The following is a 15119-nucleotide window of genomic DNA, read 5'->3' on the forward strand; positions in this document are numbered from 1 at the left end:
TGATATATTTATTTATATAAAATTATAAATAACGGTCCATGCGCCAAAATGTATCAGACAAACATTGGTTTAGTGGAAGTCATATCATCTTCAGAATATTGTTAGCTAATTTAGATATGATAGATTACATCAAATATTATTATATGATTAAAAAAAACAAAACTTTTAGCCTAATAAATGGACGATCTCACTCGAAGTTAATATTTTAAAATAGGCATTATTTTACAGTTTCAATCATTTGTTTGTTTAGATTTGATTTCTTCTCTTTCCTATGGTGAAAAAAGCTCTTAATCGTTTAGTTTTTTTTATATATAAAATTAATCGTTTATTTTATTACAAAATGGAGCTAATTTTCCATAAGAGCAATGTCATGATTTTCCATCTTTTGAGACCAACCCTTGTCTCTTCAGTCTTCACACCGTTTCATTTTAGGGTTTTAAGTCACAAAATCTTGCACACTCGGACATCACATGTACCAATTCCATGTTTTCTTTAGTTTATGAAAATAAATATTTCTTGTCCGAAAATGCAATGAGACCTTGTCCAAGTAAAATTTTACAATCTCAGTTTCTAAATATAAACCGTTTAGATACGATAGATTTTCTAAGTAAATTTTTTTTTAAAAAAATTACAATTTATCCTTAATTAAAAATATCCAACTAACTAACAGAGTACTAAGGGAAATGTGGTTTAATAAGGGAATATATGACTTTTTTTATATATATTTTTAAAGAATTGTGAAAAAAATATCTAAATCGACATTTAGGCCTTGAATGGTAGGAGTTTTTGGAGTTTTTAGAATCCAAAAACTAAAAAAAACAACATTCAAGTTTTTACAAAATTACTTTTCCTAAAAACTTGGAAAGCCATTTTAGTGAAAAAATCAATGAAAAACCAAAAGCTACTTTTTTTGAGTTTTCAAATATTATAAAATCCAAAAGTCAAAAACCAAAAACTAAAAACCAAAATCCAAAAACTAAAACCAAAAACCCAAAATAAAAGCCATCTCCATTCAAAGCCTTATTCAGAAGCGGAGGGGTAATGTTTATTTTCCGTTTCTTGGTTTACAAGAAATTCTCCGCCCATTTTCATTTTGAGATTCCGAATTATTTTCGGTTTTTTATTTCGTATGGTTTCCTGCAGTTTTCTTTTGCTGTATCTCCTCATTCACATTTGCATTATGACTGAAGTTTAAATAAAAAATCGCAACAGAAAATCAAACAATTTATAACAACGATATTCATAATGTTTGGATCTCCTTAGTAATGTGGTGAGGCTTCGAAACGACGGATTCGGAGGTTGCAGAAGAAGAACTCAATCCATCAGAGCCACCGGAACTCGGTGCAGTTCCATGGGAGCTCTTGAACGGACAAGGCGGCGGCTCGATCTCCACACTTCCCTCCAACATCATTGCCACGTTGCTAATCATCGGTCTCGCCTCTGGTCTCTGCTGGATGCACCACAGAGCCGTCATCGCCATCCTTACAGCTTTCTCCATGTCTTTCTCCTCTATCCCCAATTCAGACAGCATCTCACTGAGCTCGCCATTGCTAAGTGCTTCCCATGCCCACCGTGGAAGCCATTTTTTGGACTCTTCCTTCACGTTCTGGTCATGGTGCCTTCTCCTCGCCAGTGTCTCGAACAGCACAATCCCAAAACTGTAGGTATCACAGTTGTGGCTCACCGGAAATGGCTCCCACAGCTCTGGAGCTGCGTATCCAGGTGTCCCTCGGCATCCCGTCATCGTAATCTTGCAACCAAAACCGTATAATAATTCGCCAAATCCGAAGAGAGTTACGAGTTATGTAAGAGAGAATCTTTAATTTGCGATGTATATGTACGGATGTACCTGACTGACATCAACGCTACAGAGCTTGGCAAGTCCGAAATCGGAAACCTTGGGCCGCAAGTCACCGTCCAGGAGTATGTTTGCAGGTTTGATGTCGTAGTGAATGATTCTCCTCCGGCACTCCTAGTGCAGATTACACGAGCCCTTTTGCTGTACCTATCGTGATCTCTCTCAGTTTCTCCCACTTGATCTCCTTTTTAGGGTCGAATATCAACTCGCCAAGCGATCCATTCTCCATGACTCATGTCTCGTTCGAAACAGAACCCGTACAGTCTCACCAGGTTAATGTGGTTAGCCCTCCCGATGGCGCTGACTTCTGCCATGAACTGCTCCTCGATTCTCTTGTCGGAGGAACTCATCAGCACTTTCACGGCCACAGGAATGGCGGTGGTGAATTCGCCTCTGTACACAACTCCGTAACCACTCGAACCGAAAACCGCGGAGAAATTGTTGGTTAAGGCCTTGAGCTCGTTCGAGGAGAATCTGATCGGTTCCTCGTTCTCCATCTCATGCAAGAATCTCTCCATGGTAGCGAACTTGTTATTTTTTCTGAGAACAAAATTTCTCACACAAGAAGAATCTCTTCATTTATTCATACATTCATATCATTACAACACACAAACTATTCGGTTCGGAACCGAATAGGACTGCAACAAAGGATCTGCAATACACAATAAGCTCGATCAACGTATATAAACACACACGACATAACGTTCTAGAGCAGTTAATAGCTTTAACTGCGCATTAGAAAAATAAACCGACACAAAACCAACTTGTAACATACATTATAACCGCTTTCGGACTTTGAACCAAAAACAAACCATCAGAAGCCCAGATGCGTGTTTGAGAACGGCTGGGAAGTTACAGGCGGCGGTGCCATTTGGTTCTCAATGAACGAAAGATGTTGTCGGAGCAGAACCTGGTGATGATCGAACAGAGCCTGTTGTCGTCGGGGCCTTGTTTGGTCGGGATCGTCACCGGTCGTGTCCTCCTTGCATTTGAGGAGACCCATCTTCTGCAAGCACGCTACCAAAATAATCAGGACGACCCCTCCAAACATGAGGCCTATAAAGGCAACTGAACAGAAAAAAAAAAAAGAAACAACGTTTTCATGGATCTGCTGTATGGATTTGACGATAAACATACTATTGGTTTCTCAATCGAGGAGGATAAATCAAGAAAAGATCATGTTTCTTGGCGTACCGAAGATTTTGGGAGGGCCGTGGTCTTGACCGAACGAGTCCATACTTCACAAGAACTTTATTTCATTTCCGAAAATGCATGAATCAGGATATTTTCATAAGAAGAAAGGGCATTGTCGTAAAACGTGTCCAAAATTGTAGTTGAATGTAGCTCTCTAGTCTTTCTGTCTTGTAGGAGTGTGGATATATCCTACACCTACCTACACAAAAGCATAATTGAATTCTATGGGTCAATGCGTTGACTTTGATGACCTTTTTAACATTGAGAAAAGTTTCTTATCCTTCATATACACATGTAGCAGTGGATCGTGTGATTCCACGTCTACTCTAACGTGATTTTTTTCAACAATCATTTATGGGTGTTCGATATATAAATCAGGGGGCTTTTGAATTATGGTCTTTCCTATGCAAAGTCTTAAGGCCATGCAGCTTCAGACATTAGATTCTTCTCCATTATCCCAAGCACCCACATGTATGCATCGGTCTAAGATTATGCACGGAAGATGCTTCGACATCTACACCGCACAACCACCCAAGTTGCCCCAAAAATCCCCAACCCTAGAAATCCCACTGAATATTTCCAACACACAAAATCATTTGCACCACATCGCGATAAGCAGCAACAAAAGTATTCGTAGACTGAAATCGATCGATTCTCGGATAGAAGCATAACCAAGTATCCACATTAAACATCACGAAACAGATTACTACAGCCCCATATTCTAGTTCAAAGTCAAAAAAAGAAAAGAAAGAAAAACCCTAATTTTAACGGAACAACGAAAGTTCAAATCCGTACCAAAACTCGTAATTTCTAGAAAGAAGGAATACTCACAGACAGCCATGGACGCCGAAGAAGAAGAAGGCACTGCTCGAGGGTTTTGAACTTGCGATTTCCGCTGAGAGTCGGAAAGCGGGTGTTTCGCGCCTGTTTTCGGGGAAAAAGAAATGAAGAGGAAACTATAATGGGCCTAACAGGCCCAACTAAATGGGCTTTCTTCAAACTAATGAAAGTGGTCAAAAAGTAAATTACGGGCCCATAAGGCCCACGTATTCGGCTCTCAAATAGAAATGTCCGAGAAATCTCTCTCATTTGTATTAAACACAAACATAAGCTGATTAATTTCATTTTTCATTTTGCTCGGAATTTTAGATGTTTATTTACCCGGCAAATGTATCAACCTCGTCAAGAACATGTGGCTCTTATAAATACATACGATTATATTTTCAGTAACTTAATACGCAGATATTCTTCCATATATATATATATATATATATATATATATTCGTAGATTGTAAATTTGCAGGTTCTCAATCACAATGAGTGATTTTCTTTTGGACAAACATGGCTGTTGGATTCATTTGAATATTTTTTTTTTCTCAATCATTTGCTAGTCTCTGGATTCTCTACAACTTTATTATGTGTCTTCTTCTTCTTTTTTTATTTTTCGTTATGGATAGTATTTATTGAGGTGTACGTGAATCGTGTTTAAATTTATTTCGAGTTATTAAAAATAATAATAATACAATAAACCACTACATATATAAGTCTTATATTATGTGTGGATACACTTTGATATATTTACATAAATAACGGTCCATGCGCCACAATGTATCGGACAAACGTTGACTTACCGGAAGTCATATCATCTTCAGAATATTGTTAGTTTAGATATGATAGATTACTCAGACATCACATGTACCGATTTCATGTTTTCTTTAGTTTATGAAAATAAATCTTTCTTGTCCGAAATGCAATAAGACCTTGTCCCGGTAAAGATTTACTCTATCAGTTTCTAAATATAAATCGTATAGATATTACAGATTTTCTAAGTAAATTTTTTTAAAAAAATTAAAATTTATCCTTAATTAAAAATATCCAACTAACAGAGAGGATGTGGTTTAATGAGGACATATATCACTCTTTTTATATTTTTTTAAGAAATGTGAAAAAAAAAATCTAGATCAATATTTATTTAGAAACAGAGGGGTAGTGTTTATTTTCAGTTTCTTGGTCTACAAGTAATTCTCCGTCCATTTTCATTTTGAGATTCTGAATTATTTTCGGGGGGTTTTAGTTCATATGGTTTTCTGCAGTTTTCTTTTGCTGTATCTTCAATACCCTCATTCACATTTGCATTATGGCTGAAGTTGAAATAAAAATCGCAACAGAAAATCAAACAATTTACAACAACTATATTCATAATGTTTGGATCTCCTTGGTAATGTGGTGAGGCTTCGAAACGGCGGATTCGGAGGTTGCTGAAGAAGAACTCAATCCATCAGATCCACCGGAACTCGGTGCAGTTCCATGGAAGCTCTTGAACGGACAAGGCGGCGGTTCGATCTCCACACTTCCCTCCAATATCATGGCCACGTTGCTAATCATCGGTCTCGCCTCTGGCCTCTGCTGGATGCACCACAGAGCTGTCATCGCCATTCTTACAGCTTTCTCCATGTCTTTCTCCTCTATCCCCAATTCAGACAGCATCTCACTGAGTTCGCCATTGCTGAGTGCTTCCCATGCCCACCGTGGAAGCCATTGTTTGGACTCTTCCTTCACGTTCTGATCATGGTGCCTTCTCCTCGCCAGTGTCTCGAACAGCACAATCCCAAAACTGTAGATATCGCACTTGTGGCTCACCGGAAATGGCTCCCACAACTCCGGAGCTGCGTATCCAGGTGTCCCTCGACATCCCGTCATCGTAATCTTGCAACCAAAACCAGATAATGTTTCGCCACATCCGAAGACAGTAACCAGTTATGTAAGAGGGAATCTTTAACTTGAAATGTATATCTACCTGACTGACATCGACGCTACAGAGCTTGGCAAGTCCGAAATCGGAAACCTTGGGCCGCAAGTCACCGTCCAGGAGTATGTTTGCAGGTTTAATGTCGTAGTGAATGATTCTCTTCCGGCACTCCTCGTGCAGATAAGCAAGCCCTTTTGCTGTACCGATCGTGATCTCTCTCAGTTTCTCCCACCCGATCTCCTTTTTCGGGTCGAATAACAACTCGTCAAGCGATCCATTCTCCATGAACTCGTAGATGAGAGCTCTCATGTCTCGTTCGAAGCAGAACCCGTAAAGTCTCACCAGGTTAATATGGTTAGCTCTTCCAAGCGATCCATTCTCCATGACTCATGTCTCGTTCGAAACAGAACCCGTACAGTCTCACCAGGTTAATGTGGTTAGCCCTCCCGATGGCGCTGACTTCTGCCATGAACTGCTCCTCGATTCTCTTGTCGGAGGAGCTCGTCAGCACTTTCACGGCCACTGGAATGGCAGTGGTGAACTCGCCTCTGTACACAACTCCGTAACCACCCGAACCCAAAACTGCGGAGAAATTGTTGGTTAAGGCCTTGAGCTCGTTCGAGGAGAATCTGATCGGTTTCTCGTTCTCCATCTCATTCAAGAATCTCTCCATGGTAGCGAACTCCAGTTGCGGGTTTGGAATCGGCCGGAAAAGTACAGGCGGCGGCGGTGACATTTGGACAGGAATCTGGTTCTGATCGAACCAAAATTGTTGTCGGAGCGGAATCTGGTTTTGACCGAACAGAGCCTGTTGTTGTTGGGGCCTTGTTTGGTCGGAGTTGTCACCGGTCGTGTCCTCCTGGCATTTGAGGAGACCCGTCTTCTCCAAGCACGCTACCAAAATACCCAGGATGATCACACCAAACATGAGGCCTATGAACGCAACTGAACAGAAAGAGAAGAAAAAAACAAACAAACAACGCTTTCATGGGTCTTCCGTACGGATTTAACGATAAACATTTTCTTGGAGGATGAATCAAGAAGAGTAAAGATTATGTTTCTTGACGTACCGAAGATTTTGGGAGGGCCGGGGTCTCCACCGGACGAGTCCATACTCCACAAGAACCTTATTTCATTCCTGAAAACGTTTTATCTCTGTTTAACAAGATGGATTATATTTTTTTGTCTCGTGTTCATACACAATGACAAAGAAAGAAGAGGGGAAGCGTCGACGAAAGGGCTTGGAAGGGCCACATGAATCGAGATATTTTCATAAGAAGAAAGGGTTGAGTGTAGCTATTTAGTATTTATGCCTTGTAGGAGTGTGAATACAGAGAAGTTGCCTGGGAAGCGCTCAAGGGCCATGTGACCACACCACACAGTTGACTTCTGCGGAGATCATGGGAAATATCCTACACATCATTACAAAAAATAATTAAATTCTATGGGTCAATGCATTGACTTTGACGACCTTTTTAAAATTGAGGATAGTTTCTTATCCTTCACATACATATATAGTGAATCGTGTGATTCCACGTCTACTCTAATATGATTTTTTTCTACAATCAGGGGTCTTTTCGTCGCCAATTTATACTTTCAGGTTATTCTTGCGTATTTTGAATGATGGTTTTTGCAATAAGTTCTATATATATATATATATCTATACACACAACACCCTACCATTTTCCAATGCAAAGTCCCATGATAAATTACCAGAAAACATAAAGCCGATGATTACTGAAGCCAGCCACAAGGGCCAAAAGAATGAGATCAGTCTCTGTCAGCTTCTTCTATCTCTTCATCCTCCTGAACACCCCGAATAATACAGAACATTGTTGCACCTTCACATTGCATGTTCAGAATATAACCATGTTGATTAGGACACATGCATATATATATGTGTGTGTGTGTGTGTGTTACAACATCAGCAAGATACTTAGATCATTATGTGTCCTTTACCTGATCAGAATCTCTCCCAGATTTCCTGTTAATTGTCCATCAATGTACTCTTCAGCATTTCCCAGCTGCAAACATTTGCCCAAAACATTTGAGTGAGAACAGTTCATCCATAATCAAAATGAAGCTATGGCTAGAAAACAGCTCATACATAAGATATAGCAGAGACTGGATCAAGGGGAAGACCTGCAAGTTCATGTAGGAATTCACCGATGCAAGAAAACCTGATCTGTGACAAAGGTCGGAAAGAGTTGGCCAAAGACCTCGGCGGATACTTGGGAAAGTGATATAATAATATGACGAAACATAATCTCAATCTATGACAGAACGAGCCATGATAACCTCAGACTGCTACGGATTAGCATTGTTCTAGGACCAAGAACAGACATAATCGGGTATTTCTCTACTTTTATCACTTTCTAGAGTTTCAGGCAAGAACGAATAAATAGGCATCGGAAATGCGTAATAAAAGGAATACTTGTGCTGATGGATCGGGTAATACCTTTGTATTCCATTCCCCACTTAAGTTTGACGATGACAGTCTTCCCCGTCAAATTGTTCAAGAAAGGTTTCGGATTCACCGGTATAGTCTGCAGTAGTATCCGAAAATGCAACATTTTTCTTCAAAATTCATGAAGAAATGATCGCTCGGCCGGCAGAGTTCCATTCCCAAAAGACAAGAAAAGAAAGCTATGGCCATGAAACATAACCAGATAGAAAATTATACATCCCAACACAAGAGAAACACCACAAGTTCGTTTGGTTTAACTGTTACGTTAAGATCCCATTCCAAACTGTGTCTGGGAATGCTTTCCTCGTTGAATTCGGATTTCTTTTACAATTGTACGTACACTTTTCCGGTCTTAACTCGTAAGGCCATGCAGCTTCAGACATTATTTTCATTCTCTAAGAGATTCTTCTCCATTATCGCAAGCATCCACATTTCTGCATCTGTCTAAGATTATACACGGAAGATGCTTCGATATCTACACCGCACAGCCACCCAAGTTGCCCCAAAAATCCCCAACCCTAGAAAACTCACCGAAGCCATTTTATCCCACTGAATATTTCCAATACACAAAATCATTTGCACCACATCGCGATAAGCAACAATAAAAATATTCGTAGACTGAAATCGATCGATTCTCAGATAGAAACATAACCAAGTATCCACATTAAACATCGCGAAACAAATTACTACAGCCCTATACTCTAGTTCAAAGTGAAAAAAAAAACCTAATTTTAACGGAACAACGAATAATTCCCAGAAAGAAGGAATACTCACAGCCATGGACGTCGAAGAAGAAGAAGGCACTGCTCGAGGGTTTTGGATTTAGGGATTTCCGTCCGCTGAGAGTCGGAGAGCGGGTGTTTCGCGCCTGTTTTTGGAAAAAGAAATGGAGGGGAAAATGTAATGGGCCTAACAGGCCCAACTAAATGGGGTTTCTCCAAAACAAATGAAAGCGGTCAATAAGTAATTTACTGGCCCATTAAGCCCACGTATTTGGCTCTTAAATAGAAATGCCCAAGAAATCTCTCATTTGTTCACCTGACCAAATGGAGGATGATATTATAATATAGGAGACCAAGAGTGACGAATAGATTTTTTTTTTTAAAAAAAAATTTATATAATCTATGGTTGAAGGTTTACCTATATATATATATGCTATTGGGCTTTAAATGCACAATTAGGGGGGGAAATAACATTTTTCGTTTAAGACGTAGGTTTTGAATGGAGATGGCTTTTATTTTGGGTTTTTGGTTTTAGTTTTTGGATTTTGGTTTTTAGTTTTTGGTTTTTGGCTTTTGGATTTTATAATATTTGAAAACTCAAAAAAAGTGGCTTTTGGTTTTTCATTGATTTTTTCACTAAAATGGTTTTCCAAGTTTTTAGGAAAAGTAATTTTGTAAAAACTTGAATGTTATTTTTTTTGGTTTTTGGATTCTAAAAACTCCAAAAACTCCTATCATCCAAAGCCGTAATTTTTTAGGAGTAGACACTAACTGTAGAAGATAGCATTCCATGTGTGATTGCATAGAGTTATTAGTTGTGAATGGTAAGAATGTTTTGGCTATACATATATTATATATTAGGGCTATAGGCTATATGAATGAAGAGATTTTTAATCAGCAATTAGTAAATGTAGATGCGGTTTTGGAAGTAGGACAACATAATGTTTGAACGGTCAAGCACACTTCAATTTAAATGGTAGAAGCAAACATTAACGTATGTCTGTAGATTCCAACACAAAAACCAATATGAAATTTTTTTAAAAAAAAAACACTTGATTTGATTGGAGTTTAAGCAAAGACCATGGATTAAAAAAATGCCGAGAGTGGGTGAAATTAATTTTTTAAAAAAATGGAAGAAATTAACCGAGAGGGAAGGTGAAAACAAGACCATATGCCTCCCATGTCGGATCTTCCAGCACTTCTTCTTACAATCCCAATGATTAACGCATTTGATTAATTATTAAAATATACGAAAGTAATTACTGTTTGCTTCAAACTTAAGATAACATGCTTCTTGTGCTTTGTTGATGCCTTGTTGGTTTTCCCTCAGCTCTTTCTCACATTTTCATTTTCATTTTCATTTTCTAATGTTTCGTACATATACATACATACATATATATATACACACGTTAAATTGTAGTGTGGGACAAATATAATATAAGCATATAGTACATATGAACACTCTATTGCAACGGTCGTCAGTTGCGGCAGTGTCAAGTGTACTTTTGTTTTGCAGAAGTCCAGCAAATATTTATTAAAAATAAATATAAAATAGGAGGTGATGACGTGGAGTTCCCGACCGGCCGCGCGTCAAGGCAGCGAGGCGTTCGGCGACCGCAGCGCGGTCGTCTCCGCAGTTCCATGCCCTTCAATTTGACGACTTATTTTTCTTTTCTGCATTAAACAAAAATACCACCTTTAAAAACAAAAGCATACCACAATTACAAAAAAAATAATAATAATAAATAAAACATACCCAAAAACGTTCTTTAAGGGTAAACTTTCTTCATAATTCATAGTAAAAAAACATGATTTTTTTAATCCAATAGATGATATTTGAGGAATGATTCATAAGCCATGAAGGCTTATAAATATTTGGGAGATTCACATATTAAATATTGAACTTTAACCAAATTTTCAAATTAAATACTCAATAATTTTTAAAATTTTGAAAAGTATAGAGTTTTTTTTGGATAAAAAAAGTATAGGGTTTAAATTGTGACAAAAAAAAAGTACAGGATTTTTTTTTGGAATTATCCCTTAGATATATGTTAAAATTTGAAAAATTTTGGTTTTTATTTGTCGGTTTAAATATAATTGAGTATTTAATTTAGAAATGAGATAGTTGAATATTTAATTTGGAAATTTGGTTAAAGTTCAATATTTAATATGTGAATCTCCCTAAATATTTCCTCCTTTTTTTAGCATTATTATATATGTGTACTATATTATATATGTACATTTTATTCAAACCAAAATTCAAACCATTCATTTATGTGACGTACATCGTTTCTAACCTTTTATGTTTTGGACTAAAAATTATAACCCATCAAAAGTCCTAGCTTGAGTTTTCCTTTCAAACCAAATAGAGAATATCAAATTCATACAAAAATCGAGGAGATCAATAAAAGTCGTATTAATATATATCGATGTGTGAATCGTAGATCTACACATTAAAAACAAAGGGAAACCCAAAGAGCAGAGAGATTTTAAATGAAAGATTTAAGAGACACACATCCCCACACACTTGCTCTCTCTCTCTCTCCATTACACACAGAGAGAGAGAGAGAGAGAGAGAGAGAGAGAGAGAGAGAGAGAGAGAGAGAGAGAGTTATAAGTACATTCACTCACTCTCACCAGAAACTCATCAACAACTAATCAAACACGTTTACTTGTATCTCTGAACACACAAAACATAAAAACACAAACACTTTTAAGCTCCTTACCTACATCGTCCCTTCCCCCCCTATAAACCTAAAACCCTAATATTCTCTCTGCTATAAACCAGACGATAGGATGGCCAGTCAAGATTCCCTGAAAAGAAGGTTTCAAGACAGCACTAATACACCGAAAACTCTTACAGTTACAGACAATACCAAGACAACAACAAGCACTGTGACTCCCTTCATGTCCAAAACCAGGAAACCCTCTAATTCCGGCGGAAGATTCCGGGGGTTTGGTTTCGGTGAAGACGACGACGATCTCGTGTCGAAGGTGGTTCCTCCGGTGACGGTGGTGCTCGAGGGCCGTTCGATCTGCCAACGCATCAGCCTCGACAAGCACGGAAGCTACCAGAGCCTCGCTAGGGCTCTGAGGCAGATGTTCGTGGACGGTGGAGATTCGTCCAAACCGGACGATCTCGATCTTTCCAACGCCGTTCCCGGCCATCTCATCGCTTACGAGGACATGGAGAACGATCTTCTTCTCGCCGGTGATCTTTGTTGGAAGTAATTTCCATTAACCAATCCTTTAAAACTATAATATTATATATATATATATATATATATATATAAACGTTATATATATGTGTGATACTGCAGCATGCTGAGTTACGAATCTCTTTTTCTATATACGCATTATATAAATATTCTTTTCATCACATGTGATGATGCATACATGGATAAAGAAATTGTGAATAATCTAAAGCTGGACTAATCATATGACCAAATGGTCGGATAAAAGACGTGAAAGACATTGAGATTGTACGTTTCATAAATGATCACTAACGTAATATATTTATGGAGCATGTTTGACTGAATGAGAAAAAGTGATGAAACAGGGATTTCGTTCGTGTGGCGAAGAGAATTCGGATATTGCCGGTGAAGGGGAGGACGAGAGGGAACGAGTAATATATATATATATATATGGAATGCCATTTTCTCTATGATGTCGGTTCACTTCATGTTCCAAGGACATGTGTTTGTGTCTTCGTGGATTTACCATGCATGCATCGGTCAAGTGATGATCGTTTGTTACACATAATTCATATAGTTTTGAGTCTTGACTCGTATCGCTTACAATATTCCAAAAGGCCATCATAAATTGGAGTTGCACAAATCGATCTCATATTTCATATTTCATATTTTAAAAAAAAAGTGTATTGGAACAAATTTACAATTGATTCTCAAATGAATTAAAGACATCATTACATAGAAAATCCTAAGGAAGATTCAGAAAAAAAGGCTGTAGGATGTTTGTATACCTATATATAAAAACCATATCAACCTACATATGTCCCATCTGACATGGATTTGTCATTAGAAAATGAACCATAAAACGTGTGAATTAATTAGCTGGTCCATGTTCGAGTGTATTGATAATTAATATTAAATGGTCCATATGGAAGAGTGATGGGTCTCAATCGGGGGATTCCAACATGAAAGAATCACACACACACACACACAGTGCAAGAAAGACAGGACATGAATGTCTGTGTGTGTGTATATATAGGCGGAGCACAAGGCACTAATATACCAATGCCCGTTAAGTATACAGAACTGGTTGGGATAGTTAATCGGGTTTTGGATAGGGATCGGGTCAGCTGATCGTGATCCAATCCAAGAGCCCACACACCACCCTTTTTAGCCCTTTTCGAAATCTTTCGATTCGATGGGTATTCAGTGTTCTTCCATTTCCCGATGTGGTCGGAATTTTAGTTTGACCGATCTCAACAAGGGTTTCGTGGACGGATATTCTCCCATCCTTGAGATCAGGACAGAAGGCCAAATTTTGATCTGAACCAAAGCTGCTACAGAACCCACCACAGTTATCTTCAACGGAAGCCTTATAATCTAACCAAAACCTCAAAGATTCCATATAATCTTCTCTCCGCTACGATCTCAGTCAGAGAATTGTATAGAGCACCACCGTGCCGATGATCGGACAGCCAGTGGTTAGCTTCCGGTTGTCGGAGAAGGCTCTGCAGGTTCACTTTATGAGATTAAAAATTAAAGCGCCATCGAATTTGAACCGAAGCCAAGAGAAACGACGGCGTTTTAACGTTAGGCCTTAATTGAGGCCAATGGACCTCTTGGCCCACTAAATAAACGTAGCGTTGTTTCGCGAGCCTCTGAGCGTAGAACACAAACCGTCCCATGGTGTTTTTTTCCTCAGATCGGATCAATGGTTTAATCCGATCTACAATCTTGATTCGTATGTCGTGCTTGGCGCTATCTCTACGACCATCCGATGGATCCGACATCCTGCTCCAGACCCGGTAGTAGTTTCGGCCGGCTCGAGCCCTAATCGCTCTCTCGTATTTCCGCCAGACGCGTCTTGCCTTCCCCCCGCATTGAAGCAACATCATCAGAATCAGCAGAAACAGAACCATATCTCGTCGTCTTCCTCGTCCGCGGCGGATTCCGACGAGGTTACGGCGGCGACGGCTGCTAGCGGACAGGTGATTGTCGGGGTGGAGAGCAGGTATAGGGTGGTTTATCGACTCGTAAACTCGATCTATGTCCTCGGCGTGACCGCCGTGGACCACGACAACTCTATCAATGTCTTATAAACTCGATCAATATCCGCACATACCCCATTTTCGGGTATTTTCCCCAAACCCTACCGAGAAATACCGATGATGCGTACTAATTAGAAGATAGCCCCCGTTAGCCATTGAATTTGACAAATTATTAATAATAATAATAATAATAATAATAATAAAAATGTTAGCGGACTCTTGGTAATTGGTATGCGTATGCCACAATTGACTTAGAAAATTGAGGTATTGCTTTGAAATGGACTACTAGTAGGTTGACGGGACCCTCTTCTGCCAAATTGTGTTTATTTATTTTTTCCCACGAACGCATACAAATTAATCACCAAAGTTATTATTATTATTAATAATAATAATAATAATAATAATAATAATAATAAGGGGTAATAGCATAAAAATACCCGAATTTTTACAAAAATCCCAAACAAATACTTGAACTATAAAATTGTCATATAAATACCTGAACTTTTCAAAATTCCCACATAAATACCCAAACTTTTAAATTTTTTTCATATCAAATAAACGCAACTGCTGACTCAGCAAAAAACTGATGACTTAACAAAAAAAACTGTTGACTCAGCAAAAAACTGCTGACTCAGCATTCAAAAATATTATTAAATATCCAAATATTCATCTACATATATTTAAATTAATATATACATATAAATTTACATATATATACATATATATATATTAAAAATAAAATTATTTATAATTAATAAAATACATATACACATAACTATAATATATATATATATATATATCATTACTAATGCATATATATTACAATAACAATAATTATAATTAAATTTATTATTAAAAATAATAATAATGCATAAAAATAATTATAATTA

The 15119-nt window shown here is 38.0% G+C and overlaps 3 protein-coding genes and 1 pseudogene across 3 annotated transcripts; 1 reads left to right on the forward strand and 3 right to left on the reverse strand.

Moving 5' to 3' along the window:
- Positions 1-1063: 1063 nt before the first annotated feature.
- Positions 1064-3964, reverse strand: LOC104817790 (rust resistance kinase Lr10-like). The gene is given in 6 exon segments (XM_019203043.1): positions 1064-1750; positions 1850-1987; positions 1989-2091; positions 2093-2926; positions 3053-3251; positions 3884-3964. Coding segments are annotated over 4 exon segments (1035 nt in total). The 5' UTR covers positions 2377-2926; positions 3053-3251; positions 3884-3964; the 3' UTR covers positions 1064-1240.
- Positions 3965-5160: 1196 nt separating this feature from the next.
- LOC104817789 (rust resistance kinase Lr10-like) lies at positions 5161-7186 on the reverse strand. Its single transcript, XM_010547111.2, has 5 exons — positions 7145-7186; positions 6872-6939; positions 6248-6746; positions 5850-6165; positions 5161-5758 (listed from the first exon to the last, which is right to left on the reverse strand). Exons 2-5 carry the CDS (start codon positions 6912-6914, stop codon positions 5249-5251), a joined length of 1368 nt encoding a protein of 455 aa, XP_010545413.1. The 5' UTR covers positions 6915-6939; positions 7145-7186; the 3' UTR covers positions 5161-5248.
- Positions 7117-9118, reverse strand: LOC104817788 (annotated as a pseudogene).
- A 2490-nt stretch (positions 9119-11608) lies between these two features.
- On the forward strand, positions 11609-12741 carry LOC104817792 (auxin-responsive protein IAA33-like). Its single transcript, XM_010547113.2, has 2 exons — positions 11609-12217; positions 12550-12741. Exons 1-2 carry the CDS (start codon positions 11787-11789, stop codon positions 12617-12619), a joined length of 501 nt encoding a protein of 166 aa, XP_010545415.1. The 5' UTR covers positions 11609-11786; the 3' UTR covers positions 12620-12741.
- The last annotated feature ends 2378 nt before the right edge of the window (positions 12742-15119 follow it).

This window comes from Tarenaya hassleriana, unplaced genomic scaffold (genome assembly GCF_000463585.1).
Source record: "Tarenaya hassleriana unplaced genomic scaffold, ASM46358v1 Cleome28, whole genome shotgun sequence".
Taxonomy (NCBI): domain Eukaryota; kingdom Viridiplantae; phylum Streptophyta; class Magnoliopsida; order Brassicales; family Cleomaceae; genus Tarenaya; species Tarenaya hassleriana.